Raw genomic sequence first — 16,171 nt, 5'->3', positions numbered from 1 at the left:
GCTGTAACATAATAAAGTGGCCTTCTTCCAGCATATCCTGTGGTGAGTGTCCAAAGTATGGTCAGCAAGTGGCTGTATTGATGGAACCAGATGTAGTCTGTGTTTGGATATCCTGATATTGGCTGTCCTGTCTGTTTAGCTGTAGTAGGAATGTTGCAACTGCAAGGGACTTGGTATACTCCAGGTAGGTCTAGGGGAAGTGGATAAGAGATGCCAATTTCTTATGAGGTTTGTAACTGGTTGCGAGGTCATATTTTCTTAGGATTTTTGTTAATTTTTCAGATGTACCCCGAATATATGGAACGGTAATAGCTTTTGCGTAATCTTTGCTTTGAAGAGGGGAGGGAGGTTGTGGTTACCTTGTTTTAATATTTTTGGGAGTTGTAACCATTGGCTAAGAAGGTGTTAAGGACATGGTCAAGTTCAGTAGTTAGGGCATTGTTATCTGAACTGATTAATTTTTTCCTGTTATATAGGGTTTTTATAATCCCATATTGTTGGGGAGGGGGTGACTGCTGATGAATGTATCACCTTATATGTGTAGGTTTACTGTAAACAGAGAAAGCCAGGGATCCATCAAGCTGGCATGTAATCAGATTGTCTATGAAATGGAGACTACTGTTGTTTTCCTTTTCCAAGGTAAACTGGATCCTGGGGTGTTGACTGTTTAAGTGTGTTGTGAAATTGTGGAGTGCATCCAGGCCATGTGGCCAAATGGAGAACACATCATCCACATAACACAGCCAGACAGTGGCTTTATGTGGGGCAGAGTTTAAGGCTTTTTCTTCAAAGGGCTCCATAAAGAAGTTGGCTAGGGGTGGAGAACCCATGGCTGTCCCCCTCTATCTGTTTGTACAATTTTCCTTGTCAAACGAAACAGCCTGAGTTCATGGTGAACTGAACAGTTCGGATAACAATGCCCTAATTACTGAACTTGACAATATCCTTAATACCTTCTTAGCCAATGGCTACAACCCCAAAAAAATATTAAAACCAGGTAAGCACAACCCTCCCCCTCCCTCTTCAAAGCAGAGATTACTTTAAATCTATCACCATTCCATGTATCTGGGGTACATCTGAAAAATTAACAAAAATCCTAAGGAAATATGACCTCGCAACCAGTTACAAACCACATAAGAAATTGGAATCTCTTATCCACTCCCTCAAAGACTAGCCACTTCCCCTAGACTGACTTGGAGTATTTCAGGTCCTGTGCAAACCGTCCTACTATAGCCAATATCAGGATATCCAAACAGAAAGCTACATCTGGTTCCAGCATTACAGCCACTCAGGACTTGCTGATCATGCTTTGGACACCCACCACAGGATATGCTGGAAGAAGGCCACTTTATTATGCTGCAGCATGTACAAGTACGAAATATTATTCCTTGAATCTGCCTCTGCTCTGAAAAACTTTCCTAACCTCAACAAATTTTGGTGCATGAGACTGCCCCAAATTTGGGAAGCATACTCTAAGATCTTCAGCACAACGGCCAAGACAACCCAATTTAGCCCACTATGGGGGCACCATTTAGGATCCTAGGACAGACTTCTGTTGCCATTCTTCAGCTTCATTTGTTTAGTGCGAGTTCCATGCATGCACATATCATTGTTTTTTCAATCCCTGAAGATGGCAATGTAACATTGCCAAAATGTAGGTAGCTATTAATTAAAGTTTATAATTAATAATCTAGTTTATGCTGTCATTTCCTAAAAAATTAGAAACTATGTCTAACCAACATATAAGCTTTTCCTTTCTTTTAGGCTTACATGGTGATCCGAATACATTTTTGGAAAATTATGGAGACAACTACCGTGTTTGAGTAAAACTTTAGTTTAATATAAACTAAGATCCACTTTTGACGTTTTAACCTTTATATCAAGGTCATCTTCTGGAGCATATGCACTATACACAGAAAATAAGCTACACTACAATCTACATGGTTTGTTAAACTTACTGATCAACCGTTACAACAATTATTGGCCTGACCTCTGGTGAAAAATAAAAAAAATAATAAATAAAAATTAAAAAAAAAAAAAATAAATAAAAATAAATAAATAAATGAAAAAAAAAATATACATCAATGCTACGCTAGAGTCCTATTATTAATATTATGTAAAATTACATTGGGAGCAATAATAAGTCTATGTGTATATATAATTTTACAACAGTTTGAATTTATTTCAACTGTTGTAAAATTTTTGGAAAAGAGAAATTCAAGTTAAATTTCTGTGTTTAATTTTTCTAAAAAATGCTTTCAAAGTTGACTCGTAAACAATCTGTAGCACATTGTATGGTATTGCATATGCCAATGATATTTCCCTTTGTAGATACCTCAAATTTTACAAATACATACATTCTTTCCTTTTTTTTTTAAGTTTAAAACTGAAAAAGTCAGTTAGTATAATTAATTGATGATTTCTTTCTCGTAACTTGAATTTCTCTATAAGATTTAAAATATGATCAGTGATTAAATCATATGTTTTTTCAGATAATTAATGAACTGCAACATATGAACTTTTTTTTTTGGTAAATAGTAACAACTTAAAATTAAAAAAATCAAGCTACATTTTATTTTGATTCACTTAAGTCAGTAATTATTGTTCCACTGCCTATGGAGAGCGATCATTCACAATTATTGCTTGTGTTTTGGTTTGGGAGTAAGAAAGCTTTTTTTTGTCATACAGCTTTTTCATTATTGTGGTTGTGCAATCCATCAATCGAAATCTATAGTTACCGTATGAAAGGCAAACATGGCTTCATCAGTAACAATTTCTTCTTTGGTTCCTGTACAATGTTGTTTGAAATAATTACAGGCAAACTCCAGTTTATTAATGAAGCATTTCACAAAAATATGTTTGTATACTGAACGTTCATAAGATGAATTTATTCAATCATAAGATACTGTTAAATTTTTAATGTGTTTCTGAAGTAAATTACTTTAATACATGACAGATATAAAGTGATTGATTTTGTATTAATTATGCATGTTTACAACAAACGTTTATTAAAAAAAACTTATCCTTGAAATATGCATGCACTGTTATCATGTGGAATATGTTCAAATGAAGAATATTTAATAAGATATAGATATGATATCTGCTGGCCTGGTTGACCGAGTGGTTAGTGTCTGCTCTTCAACCAATAGGTTGTAAGTTTGAATCCTGCCATGGGCATGGATATTTGTGATTTGCTTTTAGGTAGGAGATGAACTTCATCACCCAAGACTACCATCCTGCTTCTGGAGGCATAAAGTGGCTTGAAAAAGTTCCATATTTGGTGCTCTATAGCAGGGTTTCTGAACTTGTAAAAAAAAATCCTTAGCCCATCAATGGGTACAAAATGTACTACAGGTATGCAAATCACCTTTTGTGAATGGAAGTAACAAAAAAACAAATAAAAAATATAAATTAAAAAAAAAAAGCACCGAACTTCAAGCAATGTAAAATGTTCATAAGCGTGGAGATCATGTTCAGAAAACGACTTGCAGTCACAATTTATTAATCCTTACAATGTTTTTTTAAATATGAATTGTTCGTGTCAGTTTTTTGCTTTTTTTTTTTTTTTGTTTTGATATGTTGCAAAACATTAGAATGCCCCCCACCTCTCCATGTCCAATAGAAAAACTGTCCATTACATGTAGTACACTAAACTATTTCATTGTCATGTTTGTGACTCTTGTCAGTATGTGTAAAATTTAACATAAACAATAAAGTTTACCACCAAGTTTATAAATTATCAAAGCATTAAGAAGATTTCTCTCTTTCTAAAGTGAATTTGATCCTGCAGCATTAATTACTGATGTAAACTAGAATGGAGTATAGATTTTTTTTGTTACATGGTCAACTGCAAATTGTCATCCATATAACAATCATATAACAAAAGTTTATTCATAATGTTCCTTAAAATAATTTGCAAGATATAATTTCCTGGGATACTGAGCTTAAACACAAAATAGCACTACACCACCTACGACAAAAAAGTATTTCTCTATAGTCTACTTACGGTCTCATCATTCCAGATTGCCTGAACTTGTGTACCAAACATGACAAGTGTGAATATGGCAAACAGCAGGGCTTCAAAAATGAGTAACAAGAGTAGGATTATGGTAGCTGGAGGTGAATGACTTGAACATTCTGCAAGTAAAGATACGCTATTTTGTAAATAAAAATACAATACAATTTTACATCCAGTTTAGCATAATGCCATTTAAAATTGCTACAATAACTAGCAAATTTTAACATTTCTAGTTATAAAATGGAACTGAATCCACATGATCATACAGTGAGAACTAGATTTTCTGAAGATATAATTCTAAAATTATTCTATAATACATACAGAATATAAATGCAACTGTTTTCTATTTTGCTTTTACTTGAAATGCTATTAAAAGATTCTTCATATCATACATGGGATTTAAATCCCAGTTTTTCTAACTGAAGGAAAAACATCTTAACTGTGAAGATGTTTGCCCTTCATAGAACAACTTAACATGTGTGTTTAAGCTGATTTAATTATGCTTTTTCCTTTTTCCCTCTTTTACCTTGTGGTGTTGAGGGTTTTCTATTCATTAACTGCAACTGTACAGAAGGATAAGGTGGTTAGCCCTATACCCCCAGGTGTATCCTATGTCTGTAGAAGCATTGAGTTCTAAAGGCCGGTTTGCCTGCTTGGGGGATGAAAAACCGCAGATAAACTGGGGAGAAAAACCCTGCAGTCCACACCCAAGACTGGCTAATTTGGCTATATCTGAGACAGATCCTAAAGCTCCTCGCGTCAGCGACGGAAATCAAACCCAGGACATTCCTTTCCCAGGCATATGATTGCGAAGGGCATAGCCACTCGGTGCAGACAACTCAGGGTGGTGGTCTCACACTGGGCAATGAAATTTACTCTTCTACCTGAAGACAATCAATTAATTAATTTGTATTTTATTTTTATTCATTTTTACCTGATCTGGAAACCTTCTAGAGACCAAACATGGAATTTTTTAAAGCAACTGTATTCTTTAAAGGTCGTGTCACAAAATTATATGGACTTACTAAGCTTTGCTCTCTTGGGCTAATTTCAAAGTACACTCTTTGCATGCCTTGCAGAACACACCAGACCTACCAGAGAAAAACTTCTTGAATCCCCAGTGTGCAGTTGGATAGCACAGATTATTGGGCTTAGGTCTTTTCTGGTCCTATACATGGGACCAACAGTATGTAGTATGGTTTTCAGTATTTAGTTAGGAAAATTAAATTAAAAATAAAATCTCCAATAAGCAGAGTGGTGGTCACACACCAGGTGATGAAATTCTTCTATCACCTGAAGATAATCACAAATATCCTCGAACCTACAACCTGTTAGTCAGAGAGTGAATGCACCAACTATGAATGAGCCTACTAGTTGTTGCATAACTACCCAGTTGGCTGGGTAGTTATGCTACATTTAGTGGATAGTGCAAATCAATACCTGACATCACCATTACAGAATTAATACAAATTTGCATTTAAAGTAAAAAATGTCAAATATATCCAAAGCAGACTGTGAGACCTCAAATGAAATATACGATGCTATTTATTCCAGCATGAGGCATTGCCATAGCAGGAATATCATAAAATAATTACATTTTAAGAACAAGGAGTAACAAAATTTCAATATAGAATAGTCAATACAGAGTAGCTAAGATCTACATGTACACATAATATGCAAGCCTGGTTGGCTGTAAGTGAATAATGCCTCTTTCCAATTCAAAGGCTGTGGATTAGAATCACACTGCAGTATGGATGATGTTTGTATCTCCAGATAGATAATTTCTATTGAGTGTGAGATTGCCACCATCACCACTCTGCTTATTTGAGAACTGAAGTGGAATGAAATGCTCCATATTTGATCTCTAGAGTTCCTATGTTAATTAACCCTTATCCTACCCATGGTACTAATATTGTTGTATAGAATCTGTAACGTACTCCACTCATAGATGATTTCTCGAAATTTCACTAATACAGGATATTTTGGAACACACTGAAAACACTAAACTTCTACACACAAATTTCCTGAAACTGAATTAGAAAGATGTTTCAAAGGAATTATGAGCAATCGACCAAACCTTAATCAGGGTTTGGTCAATTGCCCATGACCAGATTACAATCTCAGGCCTGTCAGGCTAGCAAAGCTTTGGGAAGTTTTTTTTACCACTAATTCTAGTTTTTTTTAAATATAATCTTGTATAATAAAATATTACAAGATTTGGACTTGTTATGAACTTGAAAAAAAAACAAAGACAATGGTATTTGGTGAGAAGAACATGAAACAAAAGATACAAGTGGATGGAAATGATATAGAAAATGTAGAACAGTTCACATATTTGGGAAGTAAAATGACATATTATTTGGACTGTAAAAAAGAAATAAAGATCAGAATTGCAAAGGGAGGAAAAATCTGAAGGCCATGTAAAGGCACTTTACATCTGGAAAAGTAAAGTGATCAGCCTGCAAACAAAACTAAGAGTGCTGGAAACATGCATCTTTAGTGGTGTACTATGGATCTGAAACATGGGGAATAAATAAAGAATCAAGAAAAGGAATTTTGGCATTTGAAAGAACTTGTTACAGGAAGTTTTTAAGAATAGGATGGGTACAGAAAATCACAAATGAAGAGCTCTATTGGAAGATACAACCAAAGGAGAATCTATTGCAGAAGATCATAAAATGGGAGCTGCAATTATTTGGGCACATCTGCAGAATGAGTGAGGACTGGAAGATAAAGACATTCATGTTTGGTATTATGCATAGTGTAAACAGAAGAGGTAGACCATAATGGATAGACAACATAAAGGACTGATGTGGAATGGATGTACAGAAACTGCGACACTGTGCACTGGACAAAGAAAGGTGGAAGAAGATAGTGAAGGAGACATCGGACACCAACGGGCAGTGAGCCCATGGTTCGTGATGATGATAATAATATATTAGTTCTTACGCCTTATATTTGCTCCTTTGCATTCTAATGGTGTCATTCATGACTTCTGCAATGATGAAACAACCTGTTATTATAGTGTTTTCATTCCATTTCAGTTTAAGTAAATTGTATTGTCTATAACAAGATGCAAAATATTAATATTATATATAATAAATGCTTTTAGTGCCCTTCATGAGTTACATGTGCTTTTTCTATTATCTTCAACATCATCAATAAGTAGCAGTTATGGTGGTTTCAGGAACAAATGGTAGAAGATAATTATTGAAGAAAGAGGCTAATAGGCTTTATCTTGGTATTAGAAATTAAAGAATAATAAAAACATTTTGGATATGTATAAAGTATGTAAACAATATTTGCCTTATAGTTTCAAAAGTGATAAAGAGCTTACAAACAAAATGTAAACAATATGGAAGAAAAAACTAAGCTACTGTTGGCAATGGAACAGCTTTTTTTTTTTTTTTTTTTTTTTTTTTTTTTAATGACTAAGCTTAACAATTGAATTTAATAAGGTTTAAAATGAAGATATTAATAACATACATGTGTCTTGAAGGTTAATATGGTGAAAACTTGATTAAAGACTTGTTGAGGCTGAGATAATATGCAATTTAAAATGATGGGCACAAGATAGCAATAAACACAGAAAATACAAGGAGATAGACAAGAATTTTAAAACCAATGACAAAAAAAGTTAAAATCCAAAAGATGAATTTGTAAACTTCTGATTTTGAAAGAACTGAGAATAAAAAAAACCCATTATATACACAGCAAGCCAGCAACAAACTTTTTTGTTTGTATGTTGTTGATGTTTTTTGCTGGCTTGCTGTGTGTATAATAGGTTTCTGACAAATTGGCATATAATTTGATGCTTGAGTTCTGTCACCTCTCTTACGAAGTGGCACATTCCTGCCTTCCTTCCACTCCTTTGCAACTGGACCAAATGTAAAACTCATTAAACAAATATATCAAGCCACATGTCAACTTCCTTGCACATTCCTTTCAAGATACATGTTGATATATCATCAAGTCCCACAATCTTATTAACATCAAGTTCGCTCATTTCCCTCTTGCTCACTCATAGTCAGTCTCTCCTCTCCATCATCCACTGCTCTCAAACTCTCCATGACATCACATTCACAAAGATGAAAGAACTTTATGAACTGCTCATTAAATATCTCCACTATATCCTCCACAGCAGCTGTCCTTATACCATTTTCTCCAATTGCTACTCATATTGTACTTTTGCTACTCTTACAACTGAGTCACCCTCCTTGCCTGTTCTTTGTATTCTTCATGGAAATGATTATTACCAGTCATTTTATGTTGCCTCCATAATGGTTTCTTATTATGTATTGCATGCTTAATCTCTTCATTCATCCATTTCACACAACCTTATTTAACCTTCTGACCCTTGGAATACATTTAGACATTGTTTCTACCTGTTATAGTTCTTAAATATCACCAAAGCAGCATTGATCTCCTTTCTATCTAACTCCTCATTCCATGCTTACAGCTGCAAGCTCTTGAGCTTTTCATAACCACCAGCCTTGTAGTCCCACATGTACCCTTTCCTCACATAGCTGGCAACCACCCAGGTAATCACTTCATGGTTACTAACCAACTGGAGGGAGATTTGACACCTATTTATAATAACATCCTCTGATGAGATGACCTATCACCATTTCATATATACAGGGTACATCCGAAAAATGAACAAAAATCCAAAATAAATATGACCTTACAACCAGTTAGAGACCACATAAGAAATTGGCATCTCTTATCTGTTCAAGCAAAGACCAGATAAGAGATGCCAATTCCAGAATGTAGTACATGTGCAAAGAGCGCTGTGATATTGGGAGGCAAGTTGTCCTGTAACACAGGAATTGTGTCATTGATTAGGACATTCGTGAAGAGGGCAGACGTCAAAACTGACTAATAAATCACTTTTTTTTTTTTTTCCAGTGTGATGTCTGATTTTGTTTACAAAGTGTTGTGTGTGTTTTTAAAAATGTGAAATTAAAATACAGGTAACCCTCGTATAACGCGGTTTCGATATAACGCTGTCTACAAATTGTAGCATCCCTTGTTCAATGCGGTTTCGATATAACACGGTCTACAATTTCTAGTAACCTTTATTTATTTATTTTTTCATATTTTTCACCCTGGGACTTAAAAATCAAATTTTATCTTCGTTAAATTTGTGTTTTCCCATATCGTGCAAGTAGTTATAAGTATCGAATTTAGTTTTATTGTATCACTGAATAAGGTACTGTACAGAGGGCTTTTGCAGTCTGTGTCATTCTCAACAAATAATGCAATTAGAGACAGATGGAATAAAAATGGCGCTAACTAATAAATCGCATGTCCCCTCTCACAGAAACAATGCTGTATAGACTTAAGCAAAACCACATGTTGCACCGAAACACAGTATCTAACTAAAAACTATTGTCCAATTTTTCAATTATGAAATAAGTGTTTGTTTTATTGCATTTGAAATTCTCAATGACATTATGATAGATCACAAAGGCTAACTTAAAAAAAACTACCAAGAATTGAAACATGCCATATGATGAATGTGTGAGTTCGCCTGCCAAAAAGCCATAAAATTCAACCAAGAGTTGAAACGTTTGTGCGAGTTGAGCAAGTCAGTAATGAGAAGTTCCATCAGAACGATAAATGACACCCTGTTGTGAATGTGTTAAAACTAATAGTGAATGTTGTTATGACAGTTTCAGATGTTATGGAATTCAATTGAAGAGAATTAGCATTTCAACTCAACACTTGTCGGTTGCTTTTGTCTTTGGGTCGCGCGATCTTTTGTTAATACCGCACCAATCATATGCACGTCTTTATAGCTGCTGTCTTGTGTAAAACAAAATTCAGCTTGTACGTATTGCAACAAAAAAAAAACTTGAATAATTTATAAGCATATAAATGGATATCACCTGTAAATCGTTGACATGCCACCTCTGGCATGAGTGCCATAGGTTTGCCATCTAGGGTTTACTGTATAAAGTGTTTATTGTTGAAAATTGTCTTCGTTTTCTGCCAGGAAAGTGCATTTAAAATCATAAGTGTATTAGTCTCAAGCTGAGCAGTTTATTTTCTGGTGAGTTACGTACATATGTAATGCTCTTTTTTATGTAAAAGTTTATTTTTTATTGTAATGGCCACTAAAACTGCAACGAAAGGGAAAAAACAAGATTGAAGAGGAAATTCATTTCTCTCAAAGAAAAAATTAAAATCTTGGATCGGTTGAAAATTGGAGAAAAACCAGGAGTTGTTGCAAGGACTCTGAATTTAAATGAATCAACAATTCGAACAATCAAACAAAATGAAAAAAAAATCCAAGAAAGTGTTATTGCTGGGTCAACGGTAAGTGCAAAGCGTGTTGCTCGTGTTTGCGATATTCTAACAGAAAAAATGGAGAAATCTCTAATGATTTGGATAGAAGATTGCACTTAAAAGAAAATTCCTTTGGATGGACACCTTATTAAGCAAAAAGCTCTCAAAGTTTATAAACATTTAAAAGAACTCTATCAAGATTCTTCAGAAGAAATCTCTCAGCATGGATTTTGTGCCAGTAAGGGTTGGTTCGAAAACTTTAAAAAGCGGTTTTCTTTGTATAATCTTAAAATCCAGGAAGAATTAGCATCAGCAGACATTGAAGCTGCCCCGAAACACCCAGCAGAACTTTTAAAAATCATTAAAGAAGATGGTTACAGTGCAGACCAGGTGTTCAATGCGGATGAATCTGGGTTATATTGGAAAAAAAAAATGGCAAAATGCACCTATATTTCAAAAAAAATTCAAATTTTCCTGGATTCGAAGTTTCCAAAGATAGAATTACTCTACTGTTTTGTAGTAATGCATCAGGTGATTACATGACAAAACCAATGTTTATTAACCGATCCGCAAATCCTCGTGCTATGAAACTACTCGACGAGTCCATCCTACCTGTTTATTGGCAGTCCAACAAAAAGGCATGGGTTACAGCTAGCATGTTTGAAAATTGATTTTTCAAGTGTTTTGTACGGGATGTAGAAAGTTACACAAAGTAAAAGAATATGGACTTCAAAATTCTACTAATTTTAGATAATGCACCAGGCCACCCAACAAATTTAAGCCATCCGAATATTAAAATAACTTTTTTGCTGCCTAATACTACTTCACTTATTTAACCACTCGACCAAGGAATAATTTCAACATTAAAGTCATATTATATTCGACGAACATTTCAATTAATTTTGGAAAAAATGGAATCTAATCCAAACATGACTCTGCCTCAAGCGTGGAAAGAGTTTTCAATATTGAATTATGTAAAAATTATTTCTCTGTCCATTAAGGAATTACAACCCTCTATGCTGAATGCTTGCTGGAAAAAAATATGGCCTGAAGCTGTTCTGGAACAAAATTTCGTAATTCCGTGAATGCCATGCCGAGCTACGTCGTATAATAAACGTCGTACACATTTTTGGTGGAGAGGGCTTTTGCGCTATGGTTGAAAACGAAATTGGTGAATTAATTGATGGAGAAACAGATTTAAATGAGGAGGAACTGGTACAATTAATAGATGGCGTCGAACCAAATGGCGGGGAAAGTTCTGCCGAAGATTCTGATTGTGATGAATCCATTAAAGAATTCAGTTTAAAGAAATTAGCAGAAGGATTAGACTTGGCAAGAAAGTTATTTTACGGATAATGATCCCTCAATGGAGCGCTCAGGAAAATTCACAAGACAATTCGATATTTGTTTAGCGCCATATTATGAACTTAATAAAAAATTGCAGCCTAGTGGTAAGCAAGGTCTTATTACTGACTTCTTGATGACTAAACCAGCCAAAGAATGCAATGAGAATTATACAAATGATGTCCAAGAGATTTCAAATGGTGACGACCTCCGGCCACTTAAAGAATATCTACAAAATGTTATTTCTGAAGACAGTGATGATGATTAAAATATGCGCTTTATTTTATCGTGTCTAAAACATTTATGCATTATGTGCAATGAAGTTTATGTACAATTTGTAATTTTTATAATTTTATACTACGTATTTGTCTCATAGTTTATGTTTTCTTAACTTACATGAATTACCTGAATTAAATAAAAATATTGTTTTTGTTGGATATGTCATTGTTATTTATATAATTTAAAAAAAAAAAACGCTTTCGGAACCTAACCCTACTTTTTCTATGTGATCTAAGTCTTGTCTAACGTGATTTACATAACGTGGCATTTCTATGGAACCTAACATCCGCGTTATATGAGGGTTAATTATTTCTAACACAGCTGTAGTTTCCATAATTTGTCTGAAATGACAGCCCACATTACATTTCAAACAGTATGCCAAAGTGAGAATAATTTGATCAACTATTATTTTATGGGCCTCACCTCTGGTCGAAAAAAGCAACATCAAAGCCATATCCTATTTTTTAAGATATAAAACACAGGAATTACCCCATGACTATAACATGGCCTGTTATGCACAGACAGAAAGATCTATTAACAGATCAATCACTATAAAATTTACTTCAGCCCAACAACTTTTAAAACTTATTTATACAACATCGGAAGACAACAAATTAGGACTTTAGATCTTTTTTCCATTATGATTTGAGCTGCTTCCTATCCTCATTGCCTCTTGTGTATTATAACAAGTAGTTTAATAACAAATATAACAAGATAGTTTGAAATCTAGCGAATATAAGCTAATAATTTTAATTTTTTTATTTATTTTTTATAATTGTTTTGGTGTTGTAATACTGTAAAAATTCAGAAATGACTAACATCTAATGCCTGAGCATTGGATGTTAGTCATTTTCATAATGTTACTTTTCTATTTCATCAACATAGGCTCTTCTCAAGCAAACATGCATAACAAGTATTTGAAATATTCAAATGGAATAGGGAAATTCTTCTGAAATTCTCACATTCCATTTTGTTGTTATAGATGGATATGAGGGCTCCACTTTAATAATCTGGAATTCAACCTGATCAAGTATTCTGAATTATAGCAGCATAACCATAGTAAAATTTTTATGCCTCCTTATGTGGGAATTTCTGGTTGTCATCTGCCCAAGCAGCCTCCCCACCTTCATATTTCCAGAACTTTTACTTCCAACACTGAAAGCTATCATCATCTGATATGCATCCTCATATGTAGTTGGTACTAAACAATTCAATTTACAATATCACTAGTTCCTGATCCAACATTTTCTCACAAATTAATCTGTAATCAGTTATTCAATACTGCTAGATCTTACAATTCAGTTTTCTAAAACGCTAATAATTATTAAGCTAAATTATGGTCTTTCTCTAAGTCATTTTTCCTGCTATCAAACCTCCATTTTACTAATCTTTCCTTTCCATTCTCTTTAAATGAACACACCAACTTAGATTAACTCTACACACACATTCTTGAATGCTAATAATGCCAGTTCCTTTCTAATATCTTAATGTTTAATATGATCCTACCAACGATGCTATCTGTTTATCTCCATAATTTCCATCAGAAATCTCATACCTGTGATTTCTAATCTTCAGCTAACTGTTATTTCTAACCCAATTTTCATATCTCCGAGTTAAAATTGGCTTGGGCAGCATCTCACATGACTGCATTCATCTTGGACATCTTCTATCCAAGATGAACTATTCTATGTTACTTCATTTAATAATTCTTCAAATTAATTACTCCAGACATCAATATTTTGCCACTATCACAACATTTATCTTCCACATCTTTCCGAAGTCTTCTCATATTTTTGTTTAGCTGTTTTTACAGACAACTTAGTTTTCTTACATTATTCTCTATCTTCTCTAAGGGAATATGATGACTTACTTGCAAGAACTTTTAATATTATTTGTTTTCTAGAAGTACCACTATTTTCTTGAATCCACCAGTTTTAGATGGATGTTCTCCTTTTCTTTCTTTGCAGATATCTTCCCCAGACAAGTCAAACTTCTTACAGTTCAGTAAGATGATGACAAAATTAAGATTTTGTCATCTAATCAGGAGCTAGTGATATTGTAAATTGAATTGTTTAGTACCATCATAGTACTACACATGGTGACTGTACACCTCTTGAGGATGCATATCAGAGGATGATAACTTTTAGTGTTGGAAGTAAAAAAAAAAAGTTCTAGAAATATGAAGGTCAAAAGACTGCTTGGGAAGATGATTTGATCAGAAATTCTTACATGGGGAAGCATAAAAATTGAAATCTATTAGTCAGTAGACTCTTAGTCTAAGGTAGATGGCACTCTGGTCGTCCAGGTTGAGGGTTGTTGACTATCTATCTAATGTAAAAAAAACTCAGGTCATGAAATCAGGCAGGCACTATGTAGCAGACTGTTCAGAATGGCACTGACTAACAGATTTCAAGTTAGAACATGAAATATAAAAACTATGTTTAAACCTGAATCTCCTTAAATGTATTATTGACACAATGGAATATTACAATATTCAAATCTTAGCTGTGCAAGAAACCAGACTGACAGGTCATGGAAACCTACAGAAAAATAATATAACAATACTTTACAGTGGAAGATATAATGACAAATGAAAATGGTGTGGGTTTTATAGTGCATGATAACATCCTGCCATATGTAAAAACATTCACACCAGCAGATGATCAAATCCATTATAACTATATTTCTGGTCATAGGATGTTGCAATTATCAATAGTAATGAACTAACAGAAGATAAGGATGTTTGTTTACTTGAACACTGCATAAAATTAGTAATGGGTGACTAATGGTAAAATAAGCCAGATAGTCTACATGACATTAATAATGACAATGAGATTACAGCTATTAACTTTGCACCCTCCAGAGGGCTTACAGGCAGTAGTACATACTTTCAGAAGAAATATCCATAAACAAACTTGGCTCTCCACAGATGGAACAGTAAGCAAATAAGCAGACCATGTAATGATAACCAGGGAACCAAGGCCCACAGCTAAAAGTCAGCTACTGAAACAAATCTTAAAACACACCCTAACCAACATCACCAGAGTTCAAGATCGGTACTATCAGCATAAAAAGCCTGAATGGCAAAGAAATGGAGCTAGATGAGGAATTAGATAAGTACCAGATCGACATAATAGGGGTGACTGAAACAAAAAAAGTTCATAGTGATACGTCGTCGTTTTCGCCTATAATTCACCTCTATTGTTCTCCTTTGTGCCTACTGAGATAAAACTTCTAAACTGACCTTCTGGGGGCTGTTTCCCGTTTTGAGCTCTAGGATAGAAATTCTTATCCAGAGAAACCTTCCCAGAAATCAAGTAATACTTTATCTAGTTTAAGTAGATAAGTAAATTTCAGAGTTCTCAGTATACAGTCATGGCCTTGACAATCTTAAATTTCCCCTTTTCCCTCTAAGCATAGGTTTGATATTTTCGTGAGTGGTAAAATTCAATCTCTTACTCAGACAAACTCAGATATACATGGAAAAGCATGTTTATCTAAGAACTTGACAATTTGAACAACACATATATTCAAAGTTAATCAAGATCAATACTAAATTACAAGTAAAGCAAGGCAGTGGTAATCAAATAGGCAAGTTATTTATACACACTCATGATTCATCTAAATCACAAACATGGCTCTCGATATCAAACTAGATTACTGCTACTAACGGCCCATACACATTAACTCGGGTTTAGACATTTTTATGAACGTAGACTACCAGTCCAATACAGGAAACTGTCTCTAAAATCTCACTATCTTCTTTTCTAATCTCTGTCCATTTTACACATTTGTCACTAATAGATAATACATAAAATGAAGATTTGTACGTTACCACCTTGTTAGATGATTTCTCGATTGTTCCGTCAGTTCTTTGTTATGGATTGTCCCTCTGTACAGTGATCTGCCGCCACGTGGAGTCACATGCTCATCCCGAATTAGCCCCTTGTTTCTTCTGGGCTTACGAACTTTTCGCGTTGCGGCTTTTAACACAATTTACCTTCAAAGGGAATCCTTTGCTGCTTTCTCATTGGTTAGAACCAGACCGATGGCCAAAACTCGAAACACTGCCGTCATCTCGTGCTAAACTTCTTCGATTCGTGCCACTCAGCAACTGGAATCATGTTGCCGCTATGCCGTCTTCAGACGACTTATCAGATATCAGCCATGCTGACCCGCTTCAGAACTACGAGCCAGAAACCCACGTGAAGGACACACACAACCGGGGAACACCACAGG

General features: G+C 34.5%; 1 protein-coding gene across 3 annotated transcripts in view; it reads right to left on the bottom strand.

Annotated features, from left to right (window-relative positions):
• Nucleotides 1-16,171, bottom strand: part of LOC150096993 (palmitoyltransferase ZDHHC3) — a 150,982-nt gene that overhangs the window by 16,471 nt on the left and 118,340 nt on the right. For all 3 annotated transcript variants that reach the window (XM_090408219.1, XM_090408216.1, XM_090408217.1), the window contains one exon: nucleotides 4,007-4,137. In XM_090408219.1, coding sequence (XP_090264345.1) covers nucleotides 4,007-4,137 — 131 coding nt within the window. The remainder of the gene's footprint in view (nucleotides 1-4,006; nucleotides 4,138-16,171) is intronic.

This window comes from Typopeltis vanoorti, chromosome 18 (genome assembly GCF_054136105.1).
Source record: "Typopeltis vanoorti isolate ZY-2024b chromosome 18, IOZ_Tvanoo_1.0, whole genome shotgun sequence".
NCBI classification, from domain to species: domain Eukaryota; kingdom Metazoa; phylum Arthropoda; class Arachnida; order Uropygi; family Thelyphonidae; genus Typopeltis; species Typopeltis vanoorti.
Note: the sequence above shows the minus strand (reverse complement) of the source record. Positions and strands in the feature narration are given on the sequence as shown.